Source organism: Meriones unguiculatus, chromosome 5, assembly GCF_030254825.1.
Source record: "Meriones unguiculatus strain TT.TT164.6M chromosome 5, Bangor_MerUng_6.1, whole genome shotgun sequence".
Lineage (NCBI taxonomy): Eukaryota > Metazoa > Chordata > Mammalia > Rodentia > Muridae > Meriones > Meriones unguiculatus.
In genome coordinates, this window is record NC_083353.1 from 13,760,440 (window position 1) to 13,786,833 (window position 26,394).

At 46.6% G+C, this 26,394-nt stretch overlaps 1 protein-coding gene across 1 annotated transcript in view; it reads right to left on the reverse strand.

Annotated features, from left to right (window-relative positions):
• Polr1a (RNA polymerase I subunit A) overlaps positions 1-26,394 on the reverse strand; it is a 64,201-nt gene that overhangs the window by 17,624 nt on the left and 20,183 nt on the right. Inside the window, exons 12-20 of the mRNA XM_060383541.1 lie at positions 24,996-25,226; positions 20,461-20,715; positions 14,182-14,373; positions 6,858-7,007; positions 5,802-5,985; positions 4,534-4,616; positions 4,265-4,423; positions 2,275-2,373; positions 351-503 (exon numbers count right to left, since the gene is read on the reverse strand). Coding sequence (XP_060239524.1) covers positions 351-503; positions 2,275-2,373; positions 4,265-4,423; positions 4,534-4,616; positions 5,802-5,985; positions 6,858-7,007; positions 14,182-14,373; positions 20,461-20,715; positions 24,996-25,226 — 1,506 coding nt within the window. The remainder of the gene's footprint in view (positions 1-350; positions 504-2,274; positions 2,374-4,264; positions 4,424-4,533; positions 4,617-5,801; positions 5,986-6,857; positions 7,008-14,181; positions 14,374-20,460; positions 20,716-24,995; positions 25,227-26,394) is intronic.

Here is a 26,394-nt window from a genome sequence, read left to right on the forward strand (position 1 = left end):
ACTTTGGTGACTTATACATCCCCTCTCCGGCTGCTTCTGAAGCAGCTAAGAACTGGCTTAGAGAGGCTGCATCACAGAAAAGGTGGAAGGCAAGATCAGCTTGTCTTTTCCTTTTCTTTTGAGGCAAGTCTTGCTCTGTAGCTTTGGTTGGACTCAAACACGACAATTCTCAGGGCAAGGCTGGGATTACGGCATGAGCCACACATCTGGCCCCATCTTTTCACGGTAGTTGCGTCTCCTTGAGAACTGTAGTATAGATGCCTTCAACATATATGTGATTATTCTTGTGCCGTAAGTCATCAATCACTACCAGGTCTACAAGTGAGGGAAAATGCCAAAAACACACATACAGGAGGCCTGATACCGGTAAGGAACCTTCCAGTGACGAAGCCGCCAGCCCTGGGGGTAACCTCGTAAGGCTCAAAGCAGGGCAGTGACTTGCCAGATGCCATCAGTGGGGGTCTCCGACCTTCCAACTCAATCTGGCCCAGCAGGCAAGAGATCTGGGGAAGGGAAACACAATCGAGTGCTCAGCAATACTTTGTCGGAACAGAACTTCCAGCTGTCCTTCAAGAGAAGCGTTTAGAGGAGTTAGATCTGAAGACTGACCTAGATGGTTAAACAAGCCACAGGAGCATATGTCGGGAAAAAGTCAGCACTGGCTTTTCTCCCCCGTGGAGGGCAGTGGGGAATAGCAATGCTTAGAGAAGAAGCCATGACTTGGAATCATCACATTGTACCTGGAAGTACCGTGAAGGTTTGCCCTTGTTTTTGTTTTTTGTTGTTGTTTGACAACTTTGCATAAGCTAGAACTGTCTGGGAAGAGGAAGCGCCATGGAGAGAGTGCCTCCATAGGCTGCCTGGAAGCAAGCCCGTAGTGGATTTTCTTGGTTAGTGATTAATGTGGGTGGACCCAAATACTGGGGGCAGTGCCACCCTGGGCAGGTTGTCCTGAGTTGTAGAAGAACGAAGGCTGAGCAAGCCACGAGGGGGAAGTTAGTAAGCCAATGTTCCTCCAGGGCTTCTGTGCCAGGTCCTGCCTTGAGCTTCTGCCCTAAGCTTCCCTTAGTCATGGATCTGTAAGATGACATTAACCCCTCCCCAAGTTGCCTTTGCTTATTATGATTTCTACAGCAGTAAGAACCCTAAGAAAAGGTTCCAATGGGGAAATGAAGTCTACAGGAAAAAATAACCCCAGAGCCAGACAGAAGCCAAGCCACTCATCTGTAGGCTTAGGAAGCGGCATGTAAATCCTCCTGGGAGCATCTCCCCTGAGTGGTGGCTTTCAGTGGTGTCCAGCTTCTTGAGCCACTCTGTCTTGGCACTCACTGGACAATGGCCCATGCTCCTGAGAGCCTCACAAGGTCATCGGGATTGAAAACAAAAACTCACACTGAAACAGACACTAAGCAATGTGAAAATGTCTCCATAGCGCCAAGGAGCTATGGGAAGGTAATGAGACACAAGAAGTAAGTGATCCTTAGAACAGTGCTTACAACATAATAGTAAATGAAAGAGGTACATCACGCAACATTGTTAGACTGTGCGGTGTGTGGGACTTCATGTACACACGTGTGAAGGCCAGATGCTAACACTGGGGTTTCTCTCTTCGCCTTTATGTTTTGAAATGGGGTCTTTCACTGAACCCGAAACTCATCAATCTGGTTAAACTGGATGGCCAACGAACTTCGGGAATCTGCCTTCCCCCACCCACAAGAAGATTTCTATATGCCTTAGTGTTTCCCAGTCTTTTTAGTTATATTTTACATGGACTAAAGATATTTCTGAGACTGACATTCAACCAAGGACCATGTATGGATATAACCTAGAACCTCCACTCAGATGTAGCCTGTGGCAGCTCAGTAACCAATTGGTTTCCCAAAGTGAGGGGAACAGGGACTATTTCTAACAGGAACTCAATGACTGGCTCTTTGGTCTCCCCACCCCCGAAGGGAGGAGCAGTCCTGTTAGGCCACAGAGGAGGGCTTTGCAGCCAGTCCTGAAGATACCTGATAAAACAGGATCAGATGAATGGGGAGGAGGTTCCCCCCTATCAGTGGACTTGGAAAGGGGCACGGTGGAGATGAGGGAGGGAGGGAGGGACTGGGAGGGAATGAGGGATCGGGACACGGCTGGGATACAGAGTTAATAAAATGTAACTGATAAAAAAAAAAATTAAAAAAAAAGATTTTAAAATCAGAAATGAACTGAAACCTGACTCTTGCCACCAGCCCACCCCTCTGGCAAACCAGCTAAGCTATTTTTTGCTCATACTTGCATGGTGTTCACAGTTGACCCTTTGGCTCCCGACTGCACCATCATCTGCAGGTTGTTCTCGGGGAACTGTCTGTGCAAGCCAAAAGGCATACATGCCTGTGGATGAGATCAACGTACTGCTCAGCGACTTCACCTTTCCTAAGACCCCACATTCAGAAGGTAAAGCCCTGACACAGAAAGAAACAAAGCCAATAGAGCATTTACCTACAGCTAAGGGCTGAATTGCACTTAGAGAAAGAAAACCCTAATCTAGTATCATCCTTCCGCTGAAACCTCTACATAAGCACCCTGCCCACTACACCCACAGGAGCCCCAGGTTCCGGTCAAATGGCAGCAAAAAGGGAACCACGAAAGGCTGAGAAGCAGGGGGCTGGCAAATCTAATCTGTGACTCTGAAGACGTTAGATGTGGTAGCATGAGTAAGAATGGCCCCAGACACTCAGACATTTGAATGCTTAGCCACCAGGAGGTGGCACTATTTGAAAGGATTAAAAGGATTAAGAGGTGGGCCTTGCTGGAGGAAGTCTCATTGGAGGTGGACTTGGGAGTTTCAAAAGCCCATGCCGACCGCAGTCTCTCTCTGTCTGCCTGCCTACGGGTCAGGATGTAGAACTCTCAGCTACTGCTCCAGCATGTCTGCCTGTGTGCCACCACGCTCCTGCCATGATAATAATGGACTAACCACCGAAACAGTAAGCCAGCCCACAACTAAGTGCTTTCCTTTATAAGAGTTGCCTTGGTTATGATGTCTCTTCACAGTAATAGAACAGTGACTAAGACAATAGATAAGAATAAAATTGGGGCTGAAGAGATGGCTCAGTGGTTAAGAGCAGTGGCTGCTATTCCACAGAACCCAGGTTCAATTCCGAGCACCCACATGGCAGTTCACAACTGTCTGTAACCCTAGTTCCGGGGCATCTGACACCCTTACACAGACATACAGGTAGGCAAAACATCAACGCCCATAAAACAAAATACGAATAAATTTAGAAAAAAAGAATAACATCTAAGGTGAGGGCCTAATGAATCGACCCAGAAAAGCATACTCTACATCCATAAGGAGCATTACCAACGTCCACACTTGCCAGCAAGTCACCAAGCACAAGGCCAGCAGAAAGTGAGAAAGCTGCACAGGGCGACCCCCAGGACAATGACATGAGTTCTGAATCTGTTTCAGCTTTGCCTGGGGATCTAGACACCAAACTCAAGACAGGAGGAGCAGAGCCGGGTTGGCAGAAGGTGAGAGCTGTGGATGAGAGGCTATTCTAAGATGTACTGTCCGCTGCTTTCCCAGGCAGTGCTAGAAGGTTCCTCTGGATAACACTTTCTACTGGTGAGGACCGTCTTCTAGCCACCACATGAATGCTGAAAGGCAGGAAGAGAACCCCCACAGACAACTCTGGTGATGAGTAGTAGCCTTTCCTTTCTTTCCTCAGGCTGGGCCCTGGGGTCTACCAGGCAGAGGGAGTGCCAGCCTGGCTCCTCTTCAAACCACAGGGCAGGGAGTCCAGGCCAGCCCCTGAAGCGGGGCTCCTCACACATCTGCTTCCCAGAACAACCGAGAGCCCAGTCACACCTCTTACTTAAGGTCACACAGCAAGTACAAAGCTCAACACAAAGCCCGGTGCTCACTCCTGGCTCTGCTGCACCAGACTCCTGCCCTTCCCTGTTCTTCCACCGACAGTGGAGTGGCTCTACAGTCAAGCTTCTCTCTTCAGCCCCTCTAGTGCAGAACTCAAGCACACAGAAATGCTGTGCAAAGTGTTCCCTTTTAGAATGAAACCAAGGCCTTCCTTCCAGACTTAAAGAGCGAGAGAATGACACCCTGTGTTCTCCATAAAGATGGGCTGTACCTGCCCAACTTCAAATCTCACCTACTCAGACTGCTCTAAAGGGTGCAGGGTGAGAATCAAATGTAATTATAAACAAACCAACAGAATGAGCATTCAAAAAGATGGGGATCTGTGCCTTGTGTGGCCAGGCTAACCTTGTTTATCTCATTGCTGTAATGGTTCACTTCCTCCTTGAACTTCATATCAATCATGTTAAAATCTCTCTGGTCTTTGCCCAGATGGGCATCCTGCCATTTCCCTTGAATCTCATCACTTGATGAAGCTTCTGGCAGGTTCAGTGCAGCCCTGACAGCCTAGAATGAAGAAAGGAACAGGAGGCTTTAGTAAAGGAGGGTGTGGCTTTATTCTGTAAGCTAAGTGGCCCCTGGGCAGCAGGCCATGGCCTTCCAGCCCTCCTCTTTACCTGGGGCCCACACTGGGTGGATTCTTCAATGATGCGCTGTCTCTTCAAATCTGCATTTGGCTTAACCAAAATGTCTTCCACACCTGCAGAGTCAAACAGATAAGCTCAACAGGGCCCGGGCCTAATGTCGCACTGTACACTTGGTGGTGCTCAGATCCAAAGCTGAGAGACACACATAGAGGAAGCCTTGGAACGGCAATATTAACACCAGTGCTTGCTTAAGAAAACCTAAACATCGAAACCTCTCTTTCACAAGCGATAAAATTAGGGCTCAAAACTGAGGTACACAGGAAGAAAGTAAGCAAGCCTAGGCTGGAGTTTCAAATGTGCTTTTAGCCAGAAGTTCTGCTGGTTACACCCAATAAATATGTGAGGGATGAAACAGCTGGAGATTTTGGCCAGAAGGATGTTCAGCAGTAGAAGAGAAGCAGACAGTGAGTATCCCCGGGATCCTACGTGCAGCTGTGACTACATACATGTGCAAGCACACACCACATCAAGTCTGGGTACAGTCCAACGGTTCTCAGCACTGTGTCAGAGGTAGAAGGTCCAAATCCCTTCAGGAAAGCCCATCCTTTGGCTCAAAGCCTTGAAGAATTGCTCACCTTCAACAGTAATTTCTTTTCAACCTAACAATGTTTTGTTTGGACCCATGCATGACACAGTCTGAAAAATCCCTCAGCCAAGGTCTGAGTAGGAAGGCAACAACTGACTGTTTAAAAGCTAAAGCAAACATCCGGAATTCCCTATAGAACCCCGAGGCTTCTGAAGACTACATGCGAGCAGAGACAGAAACGATTCCTCTCCATGCAAGCCACAACCACATGAGCAGACCCTGCCATGAGGTCACATGCAGGCCATCCTCGTTACTATAACCTCTGCTAAACAGGGTTGGAATGGCATTAGCCAGCCCTCCCCTAAAGCTCCACTCCCTCCTAGTGTGACCTTGTTTTCTGTCAGCCCTACGGCATATGAATCATCAGTGCATCTGAGCCGTTCCTGTTTGTGCCACGAGCTAGCAGAGCTACAGGCCTGGCTGTTGTTTAGGTCTGATCTTCACTGTGAGCTAGGTGTAGGAAGGTGAAGAAAGGAGCAGAATGGGGATGGGGTTGGCAGGGGTTACTCTGAGCTGTGGCAGGAGAAGAAACACAGGGTGTGAAACTCAGATGGCTAACACTGAAGGGAAGAGGCTAAACATTCGCCAAGAAAGTGGCCTAGATGCCATCCTGGAATGTGGGCAGAGCCCGGGCCACAGGCCTAGTACTTACCCAAGGTGAAGCCTCGGTAGAGCTGCAGGTAGGCAGTGAAGAGGCGGGCTAGGCAGGTGAGGACCCTGCCGCTGGTCTCGCCCCCATAGATCTCATAGCAGCAGTGGACCAGGCCATAGGCAGAGCTCCCGTAGTGCGCCTTGTCCAGCACTCCGCACAGCAGCTCCCCTTCCCTGATGACCACCTGTGCAGGGAAGCATCACCAATGCCAGGCTGCAGGGCACCGCTTAGAGGAGCCACCCTCACAAGCCAAGCACTATTAGCTTCATTGTGGGGGTCCCTCTACTGTGACCTGCCTCAAATCCTTAGGGAGAAAGGGAGGGAATGTGTGAGACTAATACTTTAAGTAAGGAAGATGAACACACACTGGCTAGGTTTTTAATTGCACGCAGTAAGTGGATGATCCAGCAAGTGGATGATCCAGCAAGTGGATGAAAAAAAACGTGGCTGCTCCAGGTTTGCAGGGGGCATCTGTTAGTCCTGACACAGGGCAGGGGATGGGATTCACTGGCAGAGTTAATGCTAAGCATGCAGGAGACCCTGGGTTCAAACCCAACACTACAGAAAAAGGAAAGAAAGAGGGAAGAGGGAGGGAAAGAGGAAAGCAGGTCCTGTTAGAGACAGCCAGCCAGCTGCTGACTTGAGAAGCTTGTTCACCAAGAATAGACAGAGGCCTTGGCAATCTCTGGTGGGGGGTGGGGTGGGGTGTGAGGGCCACTCTGGCCTTCCCTAATCCTAGTTCTGAATATTTGGAGTTGGGCTTTGCGGACCTCATGGCAATTTCGCTCACTCAAACCACTCAGAGGTCTTGAAAGAAAACATGAGCTCCCCATTGTAAGCACTGCAGAATCGGCACCAGCCTCTGGAAACCTTCCCACATCAGCAGGGGTTTCATGCCGAGAGCCAGAGGGCAGAGATCAGCTCTGAGCACATCTTAAACAAGAGTGGATACCACCTTGGACAAAACTTTTCTTCTGAGGCACGGCACCAGTCTCTGAACTTGCTGAAGTCAATCTGCCAACCCCAGGAACAGAAATCAATTTTATAAAGCCATACCTGGGACTCACACATGGAGTTAGGGTCAAAGTCAGGAATAGGCCGTGGTGTTTCCTTCACCCAGGCTTTACTGCCAATTTTTGCTTTTCCAGATAAATTCAGGGGGGCGTAGTCCTCTGGGATTATGTTTATGAGGAGGGTTGACACAACCTGGAAAAAAAGAGGACAATTCGCTGGAAGGGGAAGAGATAACTAACCGCCCATCAGGATCGGCTGCCTCGTGATGCCACCTCTGCTCGCAAGGCACAGCAAGGCAAGCAGGTCCTCGGAAAGACAAGTCTACCAAAAATACACTAAAACTTCATTAGGATTTTTATTCCCTGAAACACCTCATCCTAAAGTGAGTAATCTTGGAGGCTTGCATTAATTTCTAATAGGCCAAAGGAAGAAAAAAATAATAACTTGTTTTGGGGGTAATGTTGGGGCGCATGTGTGAAGGTGTTGCTCTGTATATTCAACTGTTAACTCTGTACTGGCAGAGCGCTATGGCCCAGCACCATAGCGGCATCCGCACCAGCCTCACATTTTATAAATATCTGTTCCTTCCTCAGCTGCCTAAGGCAATCTAGAATTGGCTTTAATAAAGAGGTGATGGCCAATAGCTAGGCAAGAAGTAGAAGGTGGAACTTCTGGGCAGAGAGAAAGGGACTCTGGGAGAAGAACTGAGAGTCGCCAGAGGACTTCGGGTCTGTGTGTGTGTGTGTTTGAACAGATGGACCAGAGTGAAGCAGAGAGGGAGATCTGGCCACTCAGCAGGATGTAGTACCAGGATTAGTCAGGTTGGAGTAGTCGGGAGACTGCCCAGCAAAAGGCCTAGGTTTTAAAATATTAATAAGCCTCTGTGTCATTATTTATACTGCTGCAGGGTCAAAACAAGTATCAGATTATGTGGTAAAATAACAGAAGTGGACACTTAGCAAAACTGAGAAAGATGGTGAGGCTCCTAATGCTACCCACCTCAAGCAGGTAACAATTACTACTATGTTTAATAACTTCCTCCCTGCACAAAGGTTTCGATTCTCAGGGCATCAACATAAAGATGAAGAACCGACTAAAGAGCTTCCCACGGGAGGCCTGCAGCCTCTGACTGAGAATAGGCTGCAGAGTGAGGCATGAGGGGCTGGGATGCACCGAGGGGCACATTCCGATCAAGCACTTCTTGTTAACAGCCTTCAGACAAGATGTATTCGTTCACCGGCAGTTATCTATTTAGGGTTTACCATGAGCCAGGCACTGAGAACAGAATAAAGCTCCTTGCAGCCTCAACTCCCTGGGGAATCCGTGATTTGGAGGAAACAGAATAAGGAGAGGTAACTCAGAATAGAATGTAAGAGAGCCTTGTGGCTTTAAGTAAGACGGCCAGGGAAGGAAGGCTCAGCTAGCGGTGGGCACCAAATGCTTTTAAGAAAATCTCAAATGTTCGATTTTACCAATAAAGACTCAGGCCCCAGATCCTGGGGTGAAAGCCTGCTAGCTCAGAGGCAGAGAAAGCACCCAGCTGACCTTCCTCCTCAGGCGACAGCCCCAAAGAAGGAAGCTCTCCTCTAGCCATTTCAAAAACCCCTCAAATTCAATGTCCCTCCCTTCTACTGCCTCCTGACTTCTTACTCTCTGTTTCCCCCCACCCCCCACGTTCACTCCCTGTCAACTGTTTTCTTGCTCTTCTTGACCTATGGCTGACTTTATGTAATTCAAACAGAAAGCTCTTAGAATAAGGTGTGCTAGGGTTGAGCCACACCACAACTAGAAACAAATTTTCAGTAAATAACACAATCTCAGGGTTCACAGTGTGATCAAATATCCTGCAACACAGAGCAGTCAGGGGCTGAATCATGTCTTTTAGGGCAAGGGACGGGAAGGCTGAGTGGACAGGCTTAGTCTGAATGAGAAGAAAAGTATCTGGTAGGTTTTGATATTTCTTATAGTTATGGGAGCAGAGAAGGACAAAATGAGGCAGACTCAAAAGTCTGGAGAGAATCATGCTTTCTAGGTCATAAATGGAGACTTCTTACTCTGTCTTGACTTGGGGAAAGAGTGTTTAGAAGACTTAGGAAGGACATCAATCCCATTCATTCTGCTCCCATAACCTTAAACATCTCCCAAAGGCCTCACTGCAATATATCCCTGAGGGTTGGGGGTAGAGTGAGGACTGTAACATGAATCTTGGGAAAACAAATATTCAGACAAAAGCATGTTTTAATTTAACTCCTGACAGGACCATTTACTGTGAATATATTCTAGGTCTACATGCGAACATGCCTTAGTGAACAGGTGTCACCTTGATAAGGAAGACTGATAAGCCCATAACCTGATACCAATCAGCTTTTATGGAGCTAAATGACACATTAAACTGATGTAACTAGAATTAATTTTAGTACTGAAAGGTCAGCCTGGCTTTCCTGAGTCAACCAGAAGGATTATCACTCAGCAAACAGTTGCTGACAGAGGCCAGGAGAGGCACTCTCTCAAGCAAGTGAGGGAGAGGAAGGAAGGCAGGTGTCCTTGGGGACAATGGACCAGCTTTGGAAGAGTTGCCAAGGACATTCCCACAGAGGGCACAGGGTTAGGGGCAAGCATGCAGGTGTTAAAGGCACTGGGGCTGGAGAGGTGGCTCAGTGGTTGAGAGCACTGACTGCTTTTAAAGAAGACCTGCACCTACGTGGCAGCTAACTGCCTGTAACTCCAGTTATAGAGGATCTGATATCTTCTTCAGGCCTCCGTGAGCACTGCTTACACGTGGTATACAGATACACTTGCAAGCAAAATACCTGTGCACATAAAAGTTTAAAAAAGAAAAGGAAATAAAAATAATAAAGCAGCTAACACTGTTTCTGGAGCAGAGAACTCAGGAGGCTTCTTCTCTCCACACCTCAGCTCTACACAGGGCTGGCATCGGGAGGGTAAGTATGGGAAGGAGTTGGGGGCAGGAGGTGAGGCTTCTCTGTGCAGAGGCTGCCTGGGCTAGGAACAGTCAAGACTGGAATTTGGTGCAAAGTGAGGGATAACTAGGCGCTCACACAGGGAACTGGGGCCTGCCAGCCCACCTCCAGCACAAGAACAGCTGAAGCCTTGCCGTAGCTTCGCTGGTAATATCCAAGAGTGGGAACAACACTAACTGTCCCTTTGCAACCGAACATGAGTAACCACACTGTAGTATGTCCACATGACAGAACATTCCCTAGTCGTAAGAAAAAAGAAAGTGTAACAGGTAGGCTGTCAGAATCTTACGTTAAATTAAAGAAGCAAGTCACAAAAGCCTTACATTTTATGATATGATTTAGATGGAATACACAAATTAGTCAAAATCATAGAGACCAGGAGTGGAGGAAGGAAGCAATCCCAGCACGTAAGAGGCAGGGGCGGATGGCTACAAGTGAGTTGGAGGCTACCTGGTTACACAGTGGCTGAGGCCAGCCAGGACTACCAAGTGAGACCCTGTTTCAAAAATAACAAAACACACAATAAAAACGTAAAAGATAACAGCTTGTATGCACAATAGCATTTAAAATAGTTTTTATGCTAACCCTGAATTAATCTTTAAAAACTTTTATTAAGCAAATACATTTCTTCACAAGTTTCAAAAGGTAAATATCCTTGGAAAGCAATTTCTAGGAATTGATGTAAAATATATCCCCATGAAAATATCCTAGAATATGCAGAAACAGATGTTTACTACAACACTAGTCAAAATAATAATAATAATAATAATAATAATAATAACAACAACAACAACAACAAATCAAGCAAAAATGTAAATGCCTGACAACAGAGGGACACCTAAGTCAACTAGGGAACATTCTGTCACTGAACACAACATGACAGAGGCTGAAGGGAGAGAGGCGGCTCTCACGCTCACACGTGCAACAAGCTCACCCACCCTATACCAGTAAGCTCACTGATTAGGTTGCAAAGCAGTAACAGAAAGTTTGGGTCTGCCAACCAGGCACACAGAAACAGTTATGTGACCTTCTTGCCATATAAGGGTATGTTAAAAACAGGCTTGTCAAGAACCAGGGAAAACGGGAACTCTCACTCCTGTAACAATTATGGAAAATAGGATGGAACTTCCTCAAAAACACTAGAAGCAGAACTCCTGCGTGACTCAGACATCCCATGTGGCACACACCCACGGGCAGAAAGCTGCACTTACTCCAACACAGCAGCCAAGATACAGAATCAGCCTGGGCATCCATCTATGAAGAAACAGCTAAGACCAGCTGGTAATATGCATAGTGGACTACTACTCAGGCATAAAAACAATGAACTCTTATTTGTAACAAGACTACAATACACTCAAGCCACAGAAAAGCTGATACTGTATGTTGTAAAGTTGACTTCAGAGAAACACGACGTAGAAAAGAGGTTGTGAGTAGCTGGGAAGGGGCTGCAGAGAAGATGGTTAATAGGTGTAAGGGGTGCAGGTGAACAAAGGGTTACTCATGTTCCAAAACACAACAGACCTGCGGGATGCCAAGACTTGTATATTTTAAAACGGCTGCTCCAGAGGACTGAGCAACGTCCCGTCACAGCCTTCCCTATCTGATCGCTATACACTGCGTTCCTGAATGGAAATGGCGCACTATGTCAGTGCACCATAATTACGTCAAATAGGAGAGTGCCAACTAAAAAAGGAGGCGAGGCACACTTGAATACAATATAAAACAACTATTGTAAAAACTGGATTAAAAAAAAAGGTCTGATAAACAAAATGCCCTTTGAAGGACCTGGGAGCGCACTCAGAGCAAGCAAGCAAGCCTCCTCCACTAAACAAAAGTGAAGTGATCCGTTCACTCAATGATGCGGAAAGCACTTCAGGTTCCAGATGGCGGTTGAAGGGGTGATTTTCAATACAAACACAAGCTGAGTGTCACATTGGGTGTGGTGGTGCATCCCTACAATCCATGCACTTGGAAGGCTAAGGCAGGACTGACAAGTTCAAGAGAGCCTGGGCTACATAGCAAGATACAAAAGGGGGGGGTGATCCAAAGAGATGGCTCAGTGGTTAAGGTCACCAGGTGCTCTTCCAGAGGGCCCAGGTCGGCTTCCTGCCACCTACATGGTGGCTAATAACCCTAAGTAAATCCAGTTCCAGGGAATCCAGCACACTATTCTGGCCCCCAAGGGCACTAGGCATGCAGGTGATACACAGACATATATGCAGATGAAATGTTCATACACACAAATAAAAATAAATGAGTCTTTTATTTTTATTTTTGAGACAGGGTTTCTCTGTATTGTCCTGGCTGTCCTGGAACTTACTCTGTAGACCAGGCTGGCCTTAAGCCAAAGATTCACCTGCCTCTGTCTCCTGAGTGCTGGGAGTAAAGGTGTGTGCCACCACTGTCCTGCTAAATGAGTCTTTAAAAACTGTCAAATTTAACCATGACTCACAGTTCTGAGAGCAGCCCTGGGGACATTATAATATGATCCCATTCTTATTTATCTGTAAGATTATGTGTGTAGGGAGGGTGGGGTTGGGAGGGAATAAGGGAGTAGGATACAGCTGGGATACAGAGTTAATATATAATCATAAAAAATAGAAAATTTAATAAACCACTTATAAAAGCAATCTAGAGGGAATGAAAGAGTTGAACTTCTGGTCAGGGTGCTGGGCAACAATGGTGAGGAGAAGCAAGTTTACCTTATCCTGAGCCAGGAGAGAAATGGGGAGGGGACAGAGGAGAGTACACCCCAAGAGACCAAGGTCCCACAATCTTCTTGGAAAGAAGCACTTGGAACCCAGCAAGACGGCTGCAGGTAAAGGAATTTGCTCTGTAAGTCTGACAACCGCGTTCAATCACTACAACCTGCCAAGGAAGGCTAGAATCGACTCTCAACAGTTGTCCTCTGATTTTCACCTGAATACCACAGCACCTGCACACACATGCATGCACTTACCCACACACTAATAAAATAAAGAATTTTAATTGTGATTAGAGATGGTGACTGTTCGTTGTCAACTTGAAGGAATTTGGAATCACGCATGGAGGCACAACTCTGGGTGTGTCTAGGAGGGTATTTCTAGGAAAGTTTAACTGAAGAGTCATCTTTGAACTGGCAGACATCACCCACAGATTCTGGCTGCAGTCTAATAAAGGCGAGCTGAGCACCAGTGCTGGGCTTGCTGACTGTGTGCAATGTGACCTCTGGCTTCAAGCTGCTGCCACCAGCCTTTCCTGCCATGCCAGGTGTTTAGTCACAGCAGGAGAAAAGAAAGAACCATTCTAAACAAAATATTAGCAAGCCAAATTCAACCGCTGGAATAATTAGACAAGCGACTCCTTCTAAAGCTCCTGTGTTGAAGGCTTTGTCCCCAGCTGGTGGGGCTACTGCGAGGTGGCTGGGCCTTGAGAGTGCTAACGCCATCACGGACTAATGCACCGATGAGTTTACTCGACTGGCTCTTAGTGTCGGAGGCCTATGCCCTGGACCATGCCTCTGAGGGACTACCTCTTCCACGCTTCTTGGTTCTTTTTCCGTCTCCTGTCCACTATGAGTTAAGTCCTCTGCTCTACACATGCTCCCTACCATAACATCCTCACTCACCAACACAGAGGGGAGAAGCAACAGAGCCAAGTGGCCAAAGTAAATCCTTCCTCAAACAAAATACTTTGTTACAGTGACAAAATGGATACATAATCACTTATGAAACAATGATGTCTAGACCTTAAACTAAAACTAGTCAGATCCCAGGTTAACACACTTAGAGAATGATGGGCTGGAAGAGGCTACAGAGACTACCTCAAACCCAACTTTACAGGTAAAGAGCCAAGGCTCTAGAAGTTGATCCTTGAAGCTCAACTTGGAGGGCCAGGTACAGCAGATGAATATACTGTAGTGTATTTCATTATTTGATTTCCATTTAGACTATTATATGGTTACTTCAGACATTAAAAAAGACCTGGGTTTGAATTCCAGTTCTGTCTCTAATAACCCTGAACATGTAATTTAACATTAAGTATTAAACTACACCATATCTACCAATGAGAGAAGGTTGGATTTAAGCACTAAAACAAGTGTAAAGAACTCAGCAAAACCCTTGGAATGACCTTAGGAATTAGTGCTCTAACACCATCACCATTAGTACCGACTTGAATCAGAGAACACCAAGTTTATGTGAGAATCAATAAAGAGAAACCATGCAACCCGTTCTTAGTAGAATCATGTATGGGTTTTCCCAGCCTTGGGGGCCCACCCAAAAGGAAAGTCACCTTGTTTCCTGATTAGAAATCTTGCTGTGGTCTGAGATCTCTTGGAATTGAAACTGTTGTATGAGCGGCGTATCTCCTTTTAAAAATACACTGGCTGCCAGTCTCCCAATTACCTGCTTTCCTGTCCACAGTGGGAAGGGCTTCAGGATGGCAGGAGGAAAGAGTTTCACACGTCCCATCTTGTCTGTGAGTCCTCGGTACACCAGCTCCATGTACTGTTCCCGGGTGAAAAAACATCCCCGGATGGTCATGTTTGCACCTGAAACCATGTGATCTTGAATCAGCCCTGCCAACGGCTGGCCATCCTGCAAATCAAAAAGAAAAGACAAAGACAAATGTGAAGTCAAACTCTTCACCTTCTAGCCATCTGCTTAGAAGCCACTTTACCAAGTGCTTTTGCACAAAGCCCAGGCTATCCGCTCCATGCCCTCACTTAGAAAATCACAGGACCAGGAGTTACTGGCCTCAACTTTTGCCAACTGCCTACTGGCTTAACACAAAAGTGTCTCAAACTCAACCAGTTCCACAAGCCCTCCTTAGTTAATCCCATCTGCTTCTAGTTACTCAGCAGATTTTTGGCATTTATGCATAAGTTTGGTCTGGCTGTTGTCAGTTGTGTTCTAATTTTCATAGTTTGGTTTTTATGCTTTTGTGTTTTTCACACATTTCTGGCCTTGTTCTTCTGTAAATCATTTATCCATTTAACAAATATTTACTGAGAGCCTACTGTATGCCTAGGCATTAGGCAGAGCATCAGCCTGCTTCAGGAAAAGCCAGATAGTAAACAAATGCTGAGATGAATACATGACCACAAAGTATTTTGACTGTCATGGAAGAAAAGTGCAGGCCAGGCCATAATACAGAGCGGGGAGGGGCAGTCAGACTCCCTCTCCCTGACAGCAGTGGTGCAGCTGAAGCCTTAGGGATGACAGGCCAGGCAGGAGGAACTGAAGGACTCCGGGTTCTGGAGGGGGCCGTGAGATAGTTGACTTCTCTGGAAAAAACGTCTTTTATCGGTCTGTCCTCAGAACACAGCATGTGGTTGAGGGTGGGTTCTCATGAAGGTATTTCCTACCTAGGGCCAAAACATGGGCTTTTATAAAAAACCCAGGTTCATGGGCCACATTAATTTAATTTGGCATTTTCATAATCTTTATAATCCCCAGTCTCCTCAGCTTTATCTGTCAGGTCTGTGTTCATGGCAACACAAGCAAATCAAAGGCAAAAATAGCTACACTCGGTGACATTCTGTAAGTAGTTTCTGAAAATGTATCCATGTTTACAGGAATCTAAGAAATAATTGAGAACAGAGCTCCAAGAGCTTTATCATCTGACTGTCATACTGCAGCTATGTTTCCCAGAGAGGCCAGGACCTCACAACACTGTCACTGGAAGGACCCAAATGTAAACACACACACACACACTAATTCAAAGACTGAGAGGGTTCTTGTCACTGCAACAACGGGTCTAAGAGAGCTCAGATATAGACGGCTGAAAAGGTGGCATAAACACAAGGCGGGAGCAGATGGAGCATGAAGCCTTTCTTATGAAGGCTTCAAGTTACTAACATGAATTAAAACAAAAACAAGTCTCTTCCGTGACAATGTACCAACCACACTCCAGGGCAGGCCCATGCCCACGAGTGGTTTGTCATTACAAAACAGACTCCATGGTTTGTGTGCTTTTTGTTTTGTTTTGGTATATTTTGTATTATTTATTTATATATTTAAGTTTTGATCTTTGTTCCTGTTTTTGTTTTGAGAAAGAACACAATGAAAAAATATTGTATAAAGAAAATTTAAATTATTAGTTAAATTAAAAAAAAAAAACAATCTTCCATGTCTTACTCCAAAAAGGATATTGTTTTTCATGGAGGAGAAATCCAAGCCAGGATTACGCATTTGATTTATTCCAGTCTCTGGGGGGCAGATATTACAGAATTTTCACTCTTCAAGGAATGTAACCACAATTTATGAAACACACTTGGTACCTTATCTCTTTTTTCTATCCAGGCTTTTCTAGGACTAGAAACTTCCTTAAAGAGCTAAACTGCTTTCGATATTCTAATCATGGCTTCTATGGAGAAATGCTGATTAATGCAATTACTAAGGGTCTACTTATAATTTTGAACTTCCTAAAAAAGCTGTTTAGGGTTGGAAAGAACAATTCTGTTCCAAAACTCCAGAAAGCACTAGTTCTGCTACTGTTCAACATTCCAGCAAGACGACATTAAGGTTGACATCTTTTGTCAGAATGCTCAGAGATCTGTGCATGTTGTCATCAAGTCCCTAGCTCAGTACAGTCAGGGAAGGACAGCAAGTCCTTCTGAGAGAGCTTTCCACAAAGCTCTGGCCCTCAGCACTGAAAGAGAAGGACGATATTGTTCAAACAGCTAAATGAAACCTCAGTTGTTTCCCTAAAAATAGATTAACCTGGCACTACGGCTAGGAAAAGAAGAAGGTAGAGAAACTTCCGTTGCTGGCCTTGCCTCTTTCTTTCCGAGCTGATTATCACTCCCAAGAACCTGGTGAATGTTCCCAAGACCTGCCAGACATTCTGCAAGAAATGAGGCCCCACTAAGTGACACAGTATAAGAAGGGCATGAATCCTCTGTATGCCCCGGGGAAGCGGAATTGTGATGGGAAACAGAGTGGCTGTGGTGGGCAGATTAAGCCTGTTTTCTGCTAGAAGCCTGAAACTACAGAGATTGTGGTGAGACTGGAGTGTGCTGAGCCTAGCTGCAGATCTAAGGGAATGCTGGCTAGTAGGAGAGGCAAGCATTCTGAACTGGGCAGCGATTAAGAAGAGAAAGGGCCAAGTGATCCAGTCCTGGGCTGATTTTGTTATGAAGACAATAAAATCATGAGCTTTTATTCAACTCATTTAATTGCAGTTGGTCTTTTCAGAGTGAATTAATGAAAGCTTTCAAGGAAAAAAGAAAACATAGAAGAAATGAAACAACGAACAAAGCAAAACATGAACAAAAGGAAGGAAAAATGACCAAACTACCTGGACTATGAAGGCCTGGGCCCAAAGAGGGAACAAGACCAAAAGAGAGAAAAAGAAGGAAAGTCCCAAAGCAGTGGGCTTTCTGCTTAGTCAAAGCACCCTTGACGTCCTACTCCTCTGCCACCAAAGATGCTGTATTTTACAACCCCAAGTAAAATAAGGATTTCCCTCTTGGCATTTATATACTAAAGACTATATAAAATTGACCAGAATCTTAACTTTTGACAAAACAAACTGACTGAAAATGAAGAGATACTCCAGGCTATCTCCAAGGTTCCCTTAAAAAGAATTAATTCAAGGGCTGGTGACGAAGTCCAATGGCAGAATGCCTGTATAGCCAGAGCAGGGTCCTAGGTTTGTTTCCTGATATTTTATTTTGGGTTCTGCTTCTCTCCTTTAAGCATAAGCCTAACCTAAAAGTCACAGTGAAAGGCACACAACAGGATCCATGCGGATTCGGATAGGCTGATCCTCTCCAGGCACAGCATTAACAGGAAGCCTCCAGCTGCTTTGCAGACTAGGACATAAGTCTGAAGACTTCAGGGTGCCCCCAATACCTCATGTATGCAATGACCTCAAGCCACTGACACCAACTCACTTGCTACTTCCTGGTCGCGTCCCCTTTGAGGAAACGGGCTCAAACAATCCCTAGTTTCATGTTCTGCCATAAGCCTCCACCTAGGACCAGGTCCAGCCCTGGTGTCCAGTCTGGCTAAGGACTCAGAGGTTTGAGTCTTGGCCTTGTTACTGGCTGGCAACTTATTTTCTTTGTGTTTCTTCACCTATTTCTAAATCCACTGTGAAGACTACATATAAAAATGTTTGCAAACTGCTGAGAGAGGCTCTTGAGGCCTGGGGCCTGGTCAGTATATGATGGCTTCAGATCACTACCACTCCTACAGCTACTACTGTTGTTATTATTATTTTCACTATTGTTATTACATGAAAAGGTAAAGAGCCAATCTTCACATTAGCGAGTTACCTTTTACAATTTCTGAGTGGTCTAGTGGGCTCAAAACCCCTTCCTACATTTAGTCTTTCTGCTAACCAGTGGTCTAGTAATGTGAGCAGAAAAGTTAAGCACAACTGGCACCAGGTGAAACCACAGTGATACATCAGCGTGACGGACTGTGGATGAGGGAGAGGATCTAAGCAAGGGGCAGTGAAGCTGGGCATCGGAGGGCAGCTTCTGGCCTTCCTGGGGTGCATACTTTCCCTGTTGATAGTGGAGCCCACACAAGGACCTGAGAGCTCCTTGTCCTCCCTCCTACTTCAGTGACCTTGAGCAAGTTCCATTCCTCGAGCGTAAAGTGCAGACATTAGCAGTATTTACCTCCGAGGACTGTGAATAGGGTGAAGCGAGATGCCTTCTGAGTACTCTGCAGTGTTTGGCATGAAATACACACCTGGGAAACAGTTCCTGTGGTTTCCATCACTATTTCTAGTCTCTTCAGATTCCACCACATTCCAAATGAATGCTATGTATCACTGCCAAGAAACTGTACACTCTGAAAAGTCCTCAGCCCTTTGAGCAGGTGGGAAGACTAAATGGAGCCTGGAATATACTCAACCCTTTCTCCTCAGTCTGGTTTTCTTTGCTCTGTTCCTCCCATAAGCACCCACTAACTCAGACCCCTGGAACAGAAGTAAACGTAGCAGCTGGCCAAGGGCAAGAGGAAGACAATTTATTTTGCAGTCCACGTGGACAGCTCTGACAACACGAGGCTGTCCATGAGGAACAACCTTGGAGAGAAGTGGAAGGAATTCACAGGGAGCCTTCACGAGTTGCAGGGTGATCTCATCAGGACCCCTAAGCTGCCTCTTAAAACTTAGGCTCGGAGATGGGGAAGTGAGGTCAATATAGCAGGAGGGAGAGAGGGGAGAGAGAGGAAGGAGGAGAGGGGGCACTAAGGGTATCTGAAAAAGCCATAAGCAATCATACTATTTTTTATTTATCTAAAATTACATATGATACATTTAAGTGTATGCATATACACAGATAACTTAAATAAACTTATCTTACTTGGGCTGACGGTGTTCCCCTCCGGAAGCCAGGCTATTTAGCAAAAAGTAGGCATGAAAAGCTCCCGTTTGTGTTATTGGTCAGGGGAGTTCAACAGACTATCCTTCATATATAAGCTACAGCTGCTGCCCCTGACTGCCTCCCAGAGCTTGAAGTCAAGTCCCGATTGCTAAGACATCATGCATTTCAGTCACAGAGCTTAGAGGGTCTAAGTTAGATCTGACCCAAAAGCCTCCTCCCTGAGGATTAGTTTTCATAGAAGATGATGTACAAGCTGCCAAGGGAGGGAAGCAACCAAGAGCCCTACCAAGCTTTGGTGCCTCTGAGCCATAATGCCTCTGAGCACAGCAAGGTATCTGCAAGGGTGTAATAGCAGCACTCATGTCTTAGCAGTAACTCACAGCTGTCTAACTGGACTTGGGACACACTCAAGAGAAGGGAAATCACGCCCACTACTAGAAACCTAACTAACAACCTGGGGCTAATGAGGTCAAAAAACCAAACCAATCCAAACAAAAGCTACTACCGACACTTCACTAAGTTAGCTAATTCTCAACTGTGTTCTAAATACTTACCCATATACCCTCTCACTCCTCATCAAAGAAAACCCCAACTGGTCAAAATGAAGAGAAGAGCTGACAGAAGAGTACCCAGTCCTAAATGATATATCCACAAGTGTGTGTGTGTGCGTGTGTGTGTACAAAACGCATAAATACTAAACTCTATGAACTGAACAGGTTTCATTTAGTGGGATTTCAGGGTGTACTAGATGACCAGTGAGGGGGCTCATTACTAGCGAAGATTATTTATCCCACTCCCAGCATTCTTTGGCTATGACTGGAGCCCTGTGAGATTTTCTTCTTCCATGTTAGCATGTGTGTTGGTGTTATTGTTTGGGTGTTATGTGTGTTGGGTGTTATTGTGTGTGTGTATGTGTGTATGTGTGAGAAAAGGTGGTTTGGAAGGGGCTGGAGGGAAGAAATGATGTAATTAAATTTCAATAAAAAAGTAAAAATTATAAAAGTAAACAAATAAACAGAAACACTCCCAAATTCAGGCTCCTCATAGCTAAAGAATCAGTCTTCTGTGAGTCTTCATATTTTGCATGCTAAATTCTTACTAGGCCAGTCAGTTAAAAAATCCAGACAAGTCTAGAACTAAATGCTTTTATTCAGCTACCTAATAGCGCTCTAGGACTGTTAGGTTTTCTCCTAACATGCTAAGTCACAACAAGATGAAAGTGTTTCCCCGATTTTAGGGGTCAAGAGCTGAAAAGCCTAGGACCTCCTGTTCCACATGCTCCTGTCCTGGAGCTGCACACCAGCCAAGACCCATGGCATGGTCGCAAGGTCAGGCTTACCTTGGGAACGAGATACTGCTGATCAGTGCAAGCCAGGATATAGGCTTCAGCTCGGCCCAACTCACTCTGGGGCAAGTGGGCGTTCATCTCGTCTCCGTCAAAGTCAGCATTGTAGGCCTTGCAGTTGGCATAGTGAAGGCGAAGGACCTTTTCTTCCGGCAGAATGTGGGCACGGTGGGCCTGGATGGAGGGTCTGTGTAAGGTGGGCTGTCGGTTCAGTAGGAGGATGTCCCCATTCTTCACATGCCGGCACACCTGGGGCGCAGAGGGAAGAGCAGGTGAATGCCAGAAGAGCTTTGGAGCTCTCACTGGTCCTTCCAAGGGCTTAACACATGTCACTTGGGTGAGCTCTCTATGCCTCATGTTCTAGTCAACTAAATGATCTAGAGAAAAGCTCCAGAAACTGAGTAACACTTGCCAGACCTCACTGTTGGCCTTTCACAGCTACGCTCCCGCTTCTGGGCTCACAGGCGTAAGGCGCAGACATGGCTGACGTGTGTGTGTGCAGTAAGGAGCACCTTCTTCAGCAGAATGTGCAGCCTTCCAGAGCCCTGGGCCTCCTCTCAGAGTTAACGAAGAAACAGACTACCTGCTTCCATGGACTGAAAAAACTTGTCAGGCTTCTCAGATTCCCCCCAAGGTCACACATGAATTCCACAGCTTAGAATTAGCCCAACTTCTCACAGTGCAGTGAGGCCTGGAGGGTAAGGCTTTGACTCTCTCAGTTCAGTGACCCCTGAAAACATCCTCTCTTTTAAAATTTCAAAACAAGCGGAAAAACTAAAAACTAAAAAAAAAAAAAAAAAAAAATCAAAATTGTCATAATCTTGGGGGAAATGATCCGAAAATACCACTTGCGACATTTAAAACATTTTCTTTTAGCCTTTCAGAAGAGAGAAAGTACCAAGGAAAGAAGAGTGCGTGTTTACACAGCCCAGCTTACAGTGGCAAACAAGTAGAGATCCTCACTGCCCTCAGAACGGCAGGGTTTCCCAGTGCACACACATTGCCGAAGGCCACGGGCCAGAGTGAGGCTTCAAAATTAGATCAGTACCATTCTGAGTGTGAGGCTCAGAGAAGTATTAACAAAACTAAAACAAAAATCCCAGTAGCATTTCGGGAGACAGGATGTAATGACTGGAAATCAATTCAGGAAAAGGTACGTAGGTATTCACTGCTAGGCCTCTGGGGCATGGATTCAAAGGAAGACTGGTAAGGCATATGGTGACATCTTTCCCACACGGATCTTAGTATTGTTCATATTAGAATATAAATTACTTCTGCAAATACAGTTTTTTGTGAACAGGATCTTGTATTGTGAAAGTTGGCCTCAAACTTAGGATCCTCCTTGCCTCTGCCTGTCAGAGATGACTCAGGGGGTAAAGGCACTTTCCACAGGGCCTGATGGCCTGACTTCAATCCCCGGGACCCACATGGTGGAAGGAGAAAGCCAACTGCTGAAAGTTGTTTTCTGACTGCACACACATGCCATGGCATTTGTATTCCCTTACTTCCTCTCAAAGAAATAAATGGAGTAAGAAAGCCAAAACAACAACAACAACAAACCAAAAGACCAGAAATGAGGGCAACAACAGAGGATATGGACCCCTGGTAATCCTCTCTCCTCCTCAGGTCTGCTCTGTGTCACGGCAGTTAAAAGACAAGAGGAAACAATCCTGTTTCCCACACATGCGAGGCACACCAGGAAGTTGGCTAAGGCAAGCCTGTAAGCTGGGCTCCAGGCTCTCAAGATTTTCCCCTCCTTCCCCACAGTCCTTGTCAGTTCTCAAAGTTTTCTCAACTGGAGCAGTGAAGCAATCCTGAAAGCAGAGTCCATGTTTCCACTTCCTAAGGCATTTCAACCTTCCTCCCCCTGTATCAGAGTCTTCCATGTGTTTCCAAGGAGACCTGAGCTCTGAGGATTCCCATGAGGATCTGCCTGAGGCACTGGCTGCTCAGTGCGTCACACAGACTGAGGTTTTCTTTCCTTCGTGTCTCAAGGGAAAAGTTAGTCAGATCTGTGGCCTAGGCCCAAAAATCCAGGCTGGGCCTATTTGAGTCTAGTGAATCCAGTGTAAGAAAATTCACTGCAGCTGGGAAGAAATGTAGGCCATTTTGCCAGGCACTGGCCAATCCAAACAGAAACCCTGGAGCACAGGGCACTCCTCTTGCCAACCCAAACCTAAGGCCTTTCCTTTCTCTTGTCACTAAATAAATACTGTGGTGAAAATTACTGTGCCCCAATGCCTGGGTCAGAGTTTGCAAGGGCAGGCCTGGGGCCACAGGCTGCTCAGGCAGCCAGGCAGAAAAGCAAGCCCATGATATCTTGAACACTTCCTTCTTGATAAGGCCCAGGAGAAAGGGCAGAGGTTAACTCTGTCTCAGGGAAAATGACCTTTCTGCCAACCCTTCCCCTTCTCACCTAACCTCTAAGTTAATCCTCAATTTCCCTCCCAGTCACCTCTTCCAGCCCTTCAAAATGACACATTAGAAGAGCAGGCACCTAAAGTGAGGTACCCTGCATCTCCATAACGTTATTGACATTTTGACATTAAACTTGCCATTCTGAGTCCCAGGACCCTCGCCGAGGGAGGGACAACTTTTCTTTCCTGTCTTTTCCTGTCTGCACGGGAATGGGGAACTCACGCAGAGAGAGGCGGGTGCACACAGTGATACCATGTGGTGACAGCAGGAAGCAGGGAGAAAGACCGGGTGCGCACTGTGTGCTGGGAGCCTAACATGGTTTCCAGAAGTGGTAAAATGCTGTCTGCTGCCTGGCTACCGGGTTTTGTAAATAAGTGTTTTTGGACACATATCTATGTGTCTATACTTGCTTTCACACTATACCCTAAGAGCTGAATGTGTAAGACCAATTAAGGCCGCAATATTTACTTTGACTCCAGGGAAAAGAACTGGGCTGAGACTTGAAGGATAGCAAGAATCAGACAGTCAGGAGGAGGGCAGAGAGTTCCAAGCAGGGGACAGTGCGTGCAAAGCCTGAAAGGAGATGGCGGCAGCTGGAGAGCTGTGAAGAAGCCGGGTTGAGGTGGACCAATGGAGAAAACAAAGACAAGGGGCCTGATGAGCCTGCTAAGGACCTGAGCCCAGGGTGGCAGGTAACGAGCTTCACTTCTCTCACTCACCCTCGCTGCTCCTCAGGAGATCTCTCACTGGCTTCACGTGACCTAACACACTGCAGCCAGGCAGCCTTCCTGAGCCAACTCCTGGCCCACCCTCTGCCTAGCTCACCTGAGCCCATAGAGGTAAGCAGGCCACATGGAGAAAGCAACCCACCTCTGCCTTATCCTTACACCCCAATCTCGTTAGACATTTCTGACTTACTGTTCAAAAGCCCTAGCTACTTACTGCCTATTTCAGCAGCATGAAGGCTCTGAACACTGCCTCACTCAATGTCCACAAATGACTTCTGCTCCACCCTAAAGCATGCCATACCCACATACAAGAAACAAGTACAGACACAAACTCAGCAGGCGACCGCCACTGCTCCCTAATTCCCCACTGCTCCCACATTTCCTACTCCCAGAGCACCCCTGCATCACTCTGAGTCTAAAATTCCAACAGCTTTTTCCTAGTTCTAAGTCTCCCCGCCTGCACCTCACAAGTCTACTTTGTACAGGAGGTGGCCTTATTCTCCAGCCATCTCAAATTTAGAAGGGCTAAAAACAATCTTTCCTCGACACCTCTTCTCTCCGAATGGAAACTACAGCGTCACATATCTCTTCTTAAGATCTCTATGACAAAGTATCTCTGGTGTGTCCTCTGCAGCATGCCTGTACTTATCCTTGATTCTTCTGCAGCCTCTGAGGGCTCACTTCCCGGCTCACAGCCTATATTCACCCACGGCAACCCGTCAGGACCGTGTCTTTGCCAAGCCTGAGCACACAGCAGGACTTCAGCACTACTGACCCCTCGCTGCATACTCCTGGTGAAACTTTTCTCCTTGTTACAACTGTTTGTGTGAATAGAAAGATTTGCCCGGATCCACTGAAGTTAGGCAAAACACACCTTGCTGCTTCTTGAACCCCTCACAGATCTCCCAGCAAAAAACCTGACAATACACCAATCTAACAAAGAACGAAATTGGTGCCTTGAGCTATCTGTTGGTTTGAATGGTGCCCCAGTCACCAAAGCAAAACGGCACAGAGCAGAATTTAACTGTTGTAGCTGAGGAGAGCTTTGAAAATATGGAAAGCAAGAGGACTGGCCTACAGTACTGCTGTGAGCACCAGTGGGAACCAATGGCTGCCATGTCAAGCCAAGCGTGTGTCTGTCCCCCCAGAGTTCCTTCTAGACAGGCGGGAACGTTGATGGGCTTGCACCCATTGCTACAGTTAGCCAGTCCCAGAGATGCTAACTCAGTGTGAGGGGTGAGGGTCCATCCGATTATCTCTCCCTCTTGCTCCTGTGAGGCCGCACGGATGTGAGAACCACCCCTGGAGCAGCCCTGTTCAGAGGCAGCCTGCAGGAACAAGACAGGAACGAGACAGTCCCGACCAAACCCTTGTTTTCCTCACAATTTTTGTCCCCTGGGACTTAGGTGCTCCTGTGGCCGGCGTCAGGAGCTGTTTGGCCACAGCTTCCCGCTGTGTGACGTCTACTGCGCTCAGGGCTGTGCGACTGCCATCCTCATTGATGACCATGGAGGCTCCTGGGTGCACGTTGGGCCCATTGATGACTGCCTGTCTCAGTTCCTGCACATTCCAGGGGGTAACTGGCTGAGGGTAGGTCAGTTTTGTGGCAAATACCTAGAAAAAAGGATAGCATGTTGGAATTCAGAAGGGGCAGACAAAGGTTCCAGGAATACAAACGCTAACAAAATAACCTGCCTGACTTCTTCCCAAACTGTGTTGAGCCGTCTGCTTAGCCAAGGCCCTTCTGCAGGCAGAGCAACGTGTCTCCTTTGTTAAACCTCTTTACTGTGCTTGCTCTCCTAAGGGAACAGACTGGCAATCTATGCATTCGCTTGCTGAAAAACACGCTGAAACTTCACCCTTTCCCGTCTACCAATAAAGTCGGTGTTGCAAAGCAGCAGTATGGGCACTTCAGAGAGCCGCCACACCCTCCCCATCTTAGCAGCTATCACTAACTGCTCGGGGTCCTTCTACCGGGCCCAGCCATGGCCTCAGAGTGGCACTGTAGAGGAAATGGATTTAAAACGCCAAGACCTGAGAATATGAAGTGTTCTGTCAACACCAGACCCGAAACCTGCCCTAAAACAAGTTCTCTACAGTTACGTGAGTTTCTGAATCACTGATGTTTACTTTTTTGATACTTCAACACACATACGAATGCACCAAGGACTGCAGAACCCAGGAAGTTGATGGCCCAGGTCTCTGTGTAGGAGCAGTGTGTGGGCCTGCGAGGTTTCCACCTTTTACTCTGAGCTAAAGGACTTGTTTACTGTCTGGTCATCACTTGGCCACAGCTTTCGCAGGTAGTGCTCTGCTGTGTGGCTCCCTGCCAGGCTTTAGCTCATTCTCATTTTATCTCACCTCCGTGTTCCTAAATAACAGCTCTGGTGCACTGTGGGGGAGAAGAGGGGAGCAGCAGTTTTAGCCACTCTGTCCTTCCTAGTCACTCTGTAATAACCTCAGGTCTGCGTGGCTCTGGGAATTGTGGGAAGGTAAAGGTCAGTAGGGTGGACAGCATAGGAGCCTCTCATACAAGCATTAGCAAATAAACTTACCAAAAAAGAGAAGGTTGGTATTTTATGGAGATACCAGGCAAGGCCTCACTAAAGGTCTCGCCCAAAGTTGGGGCACTCTAGGCAGAGGTCAAAGCCAGGATGGCCTCTACATTCTGCCTAGAGAAGAAAATTAACATGTCCTGAGCCTTTCCTCTCAGGGATTCAAACTTAAGAATCGTATGACTGGCTTTCGTAATACCTTTCCTTGGTGTACAGTTCAGCTTTTA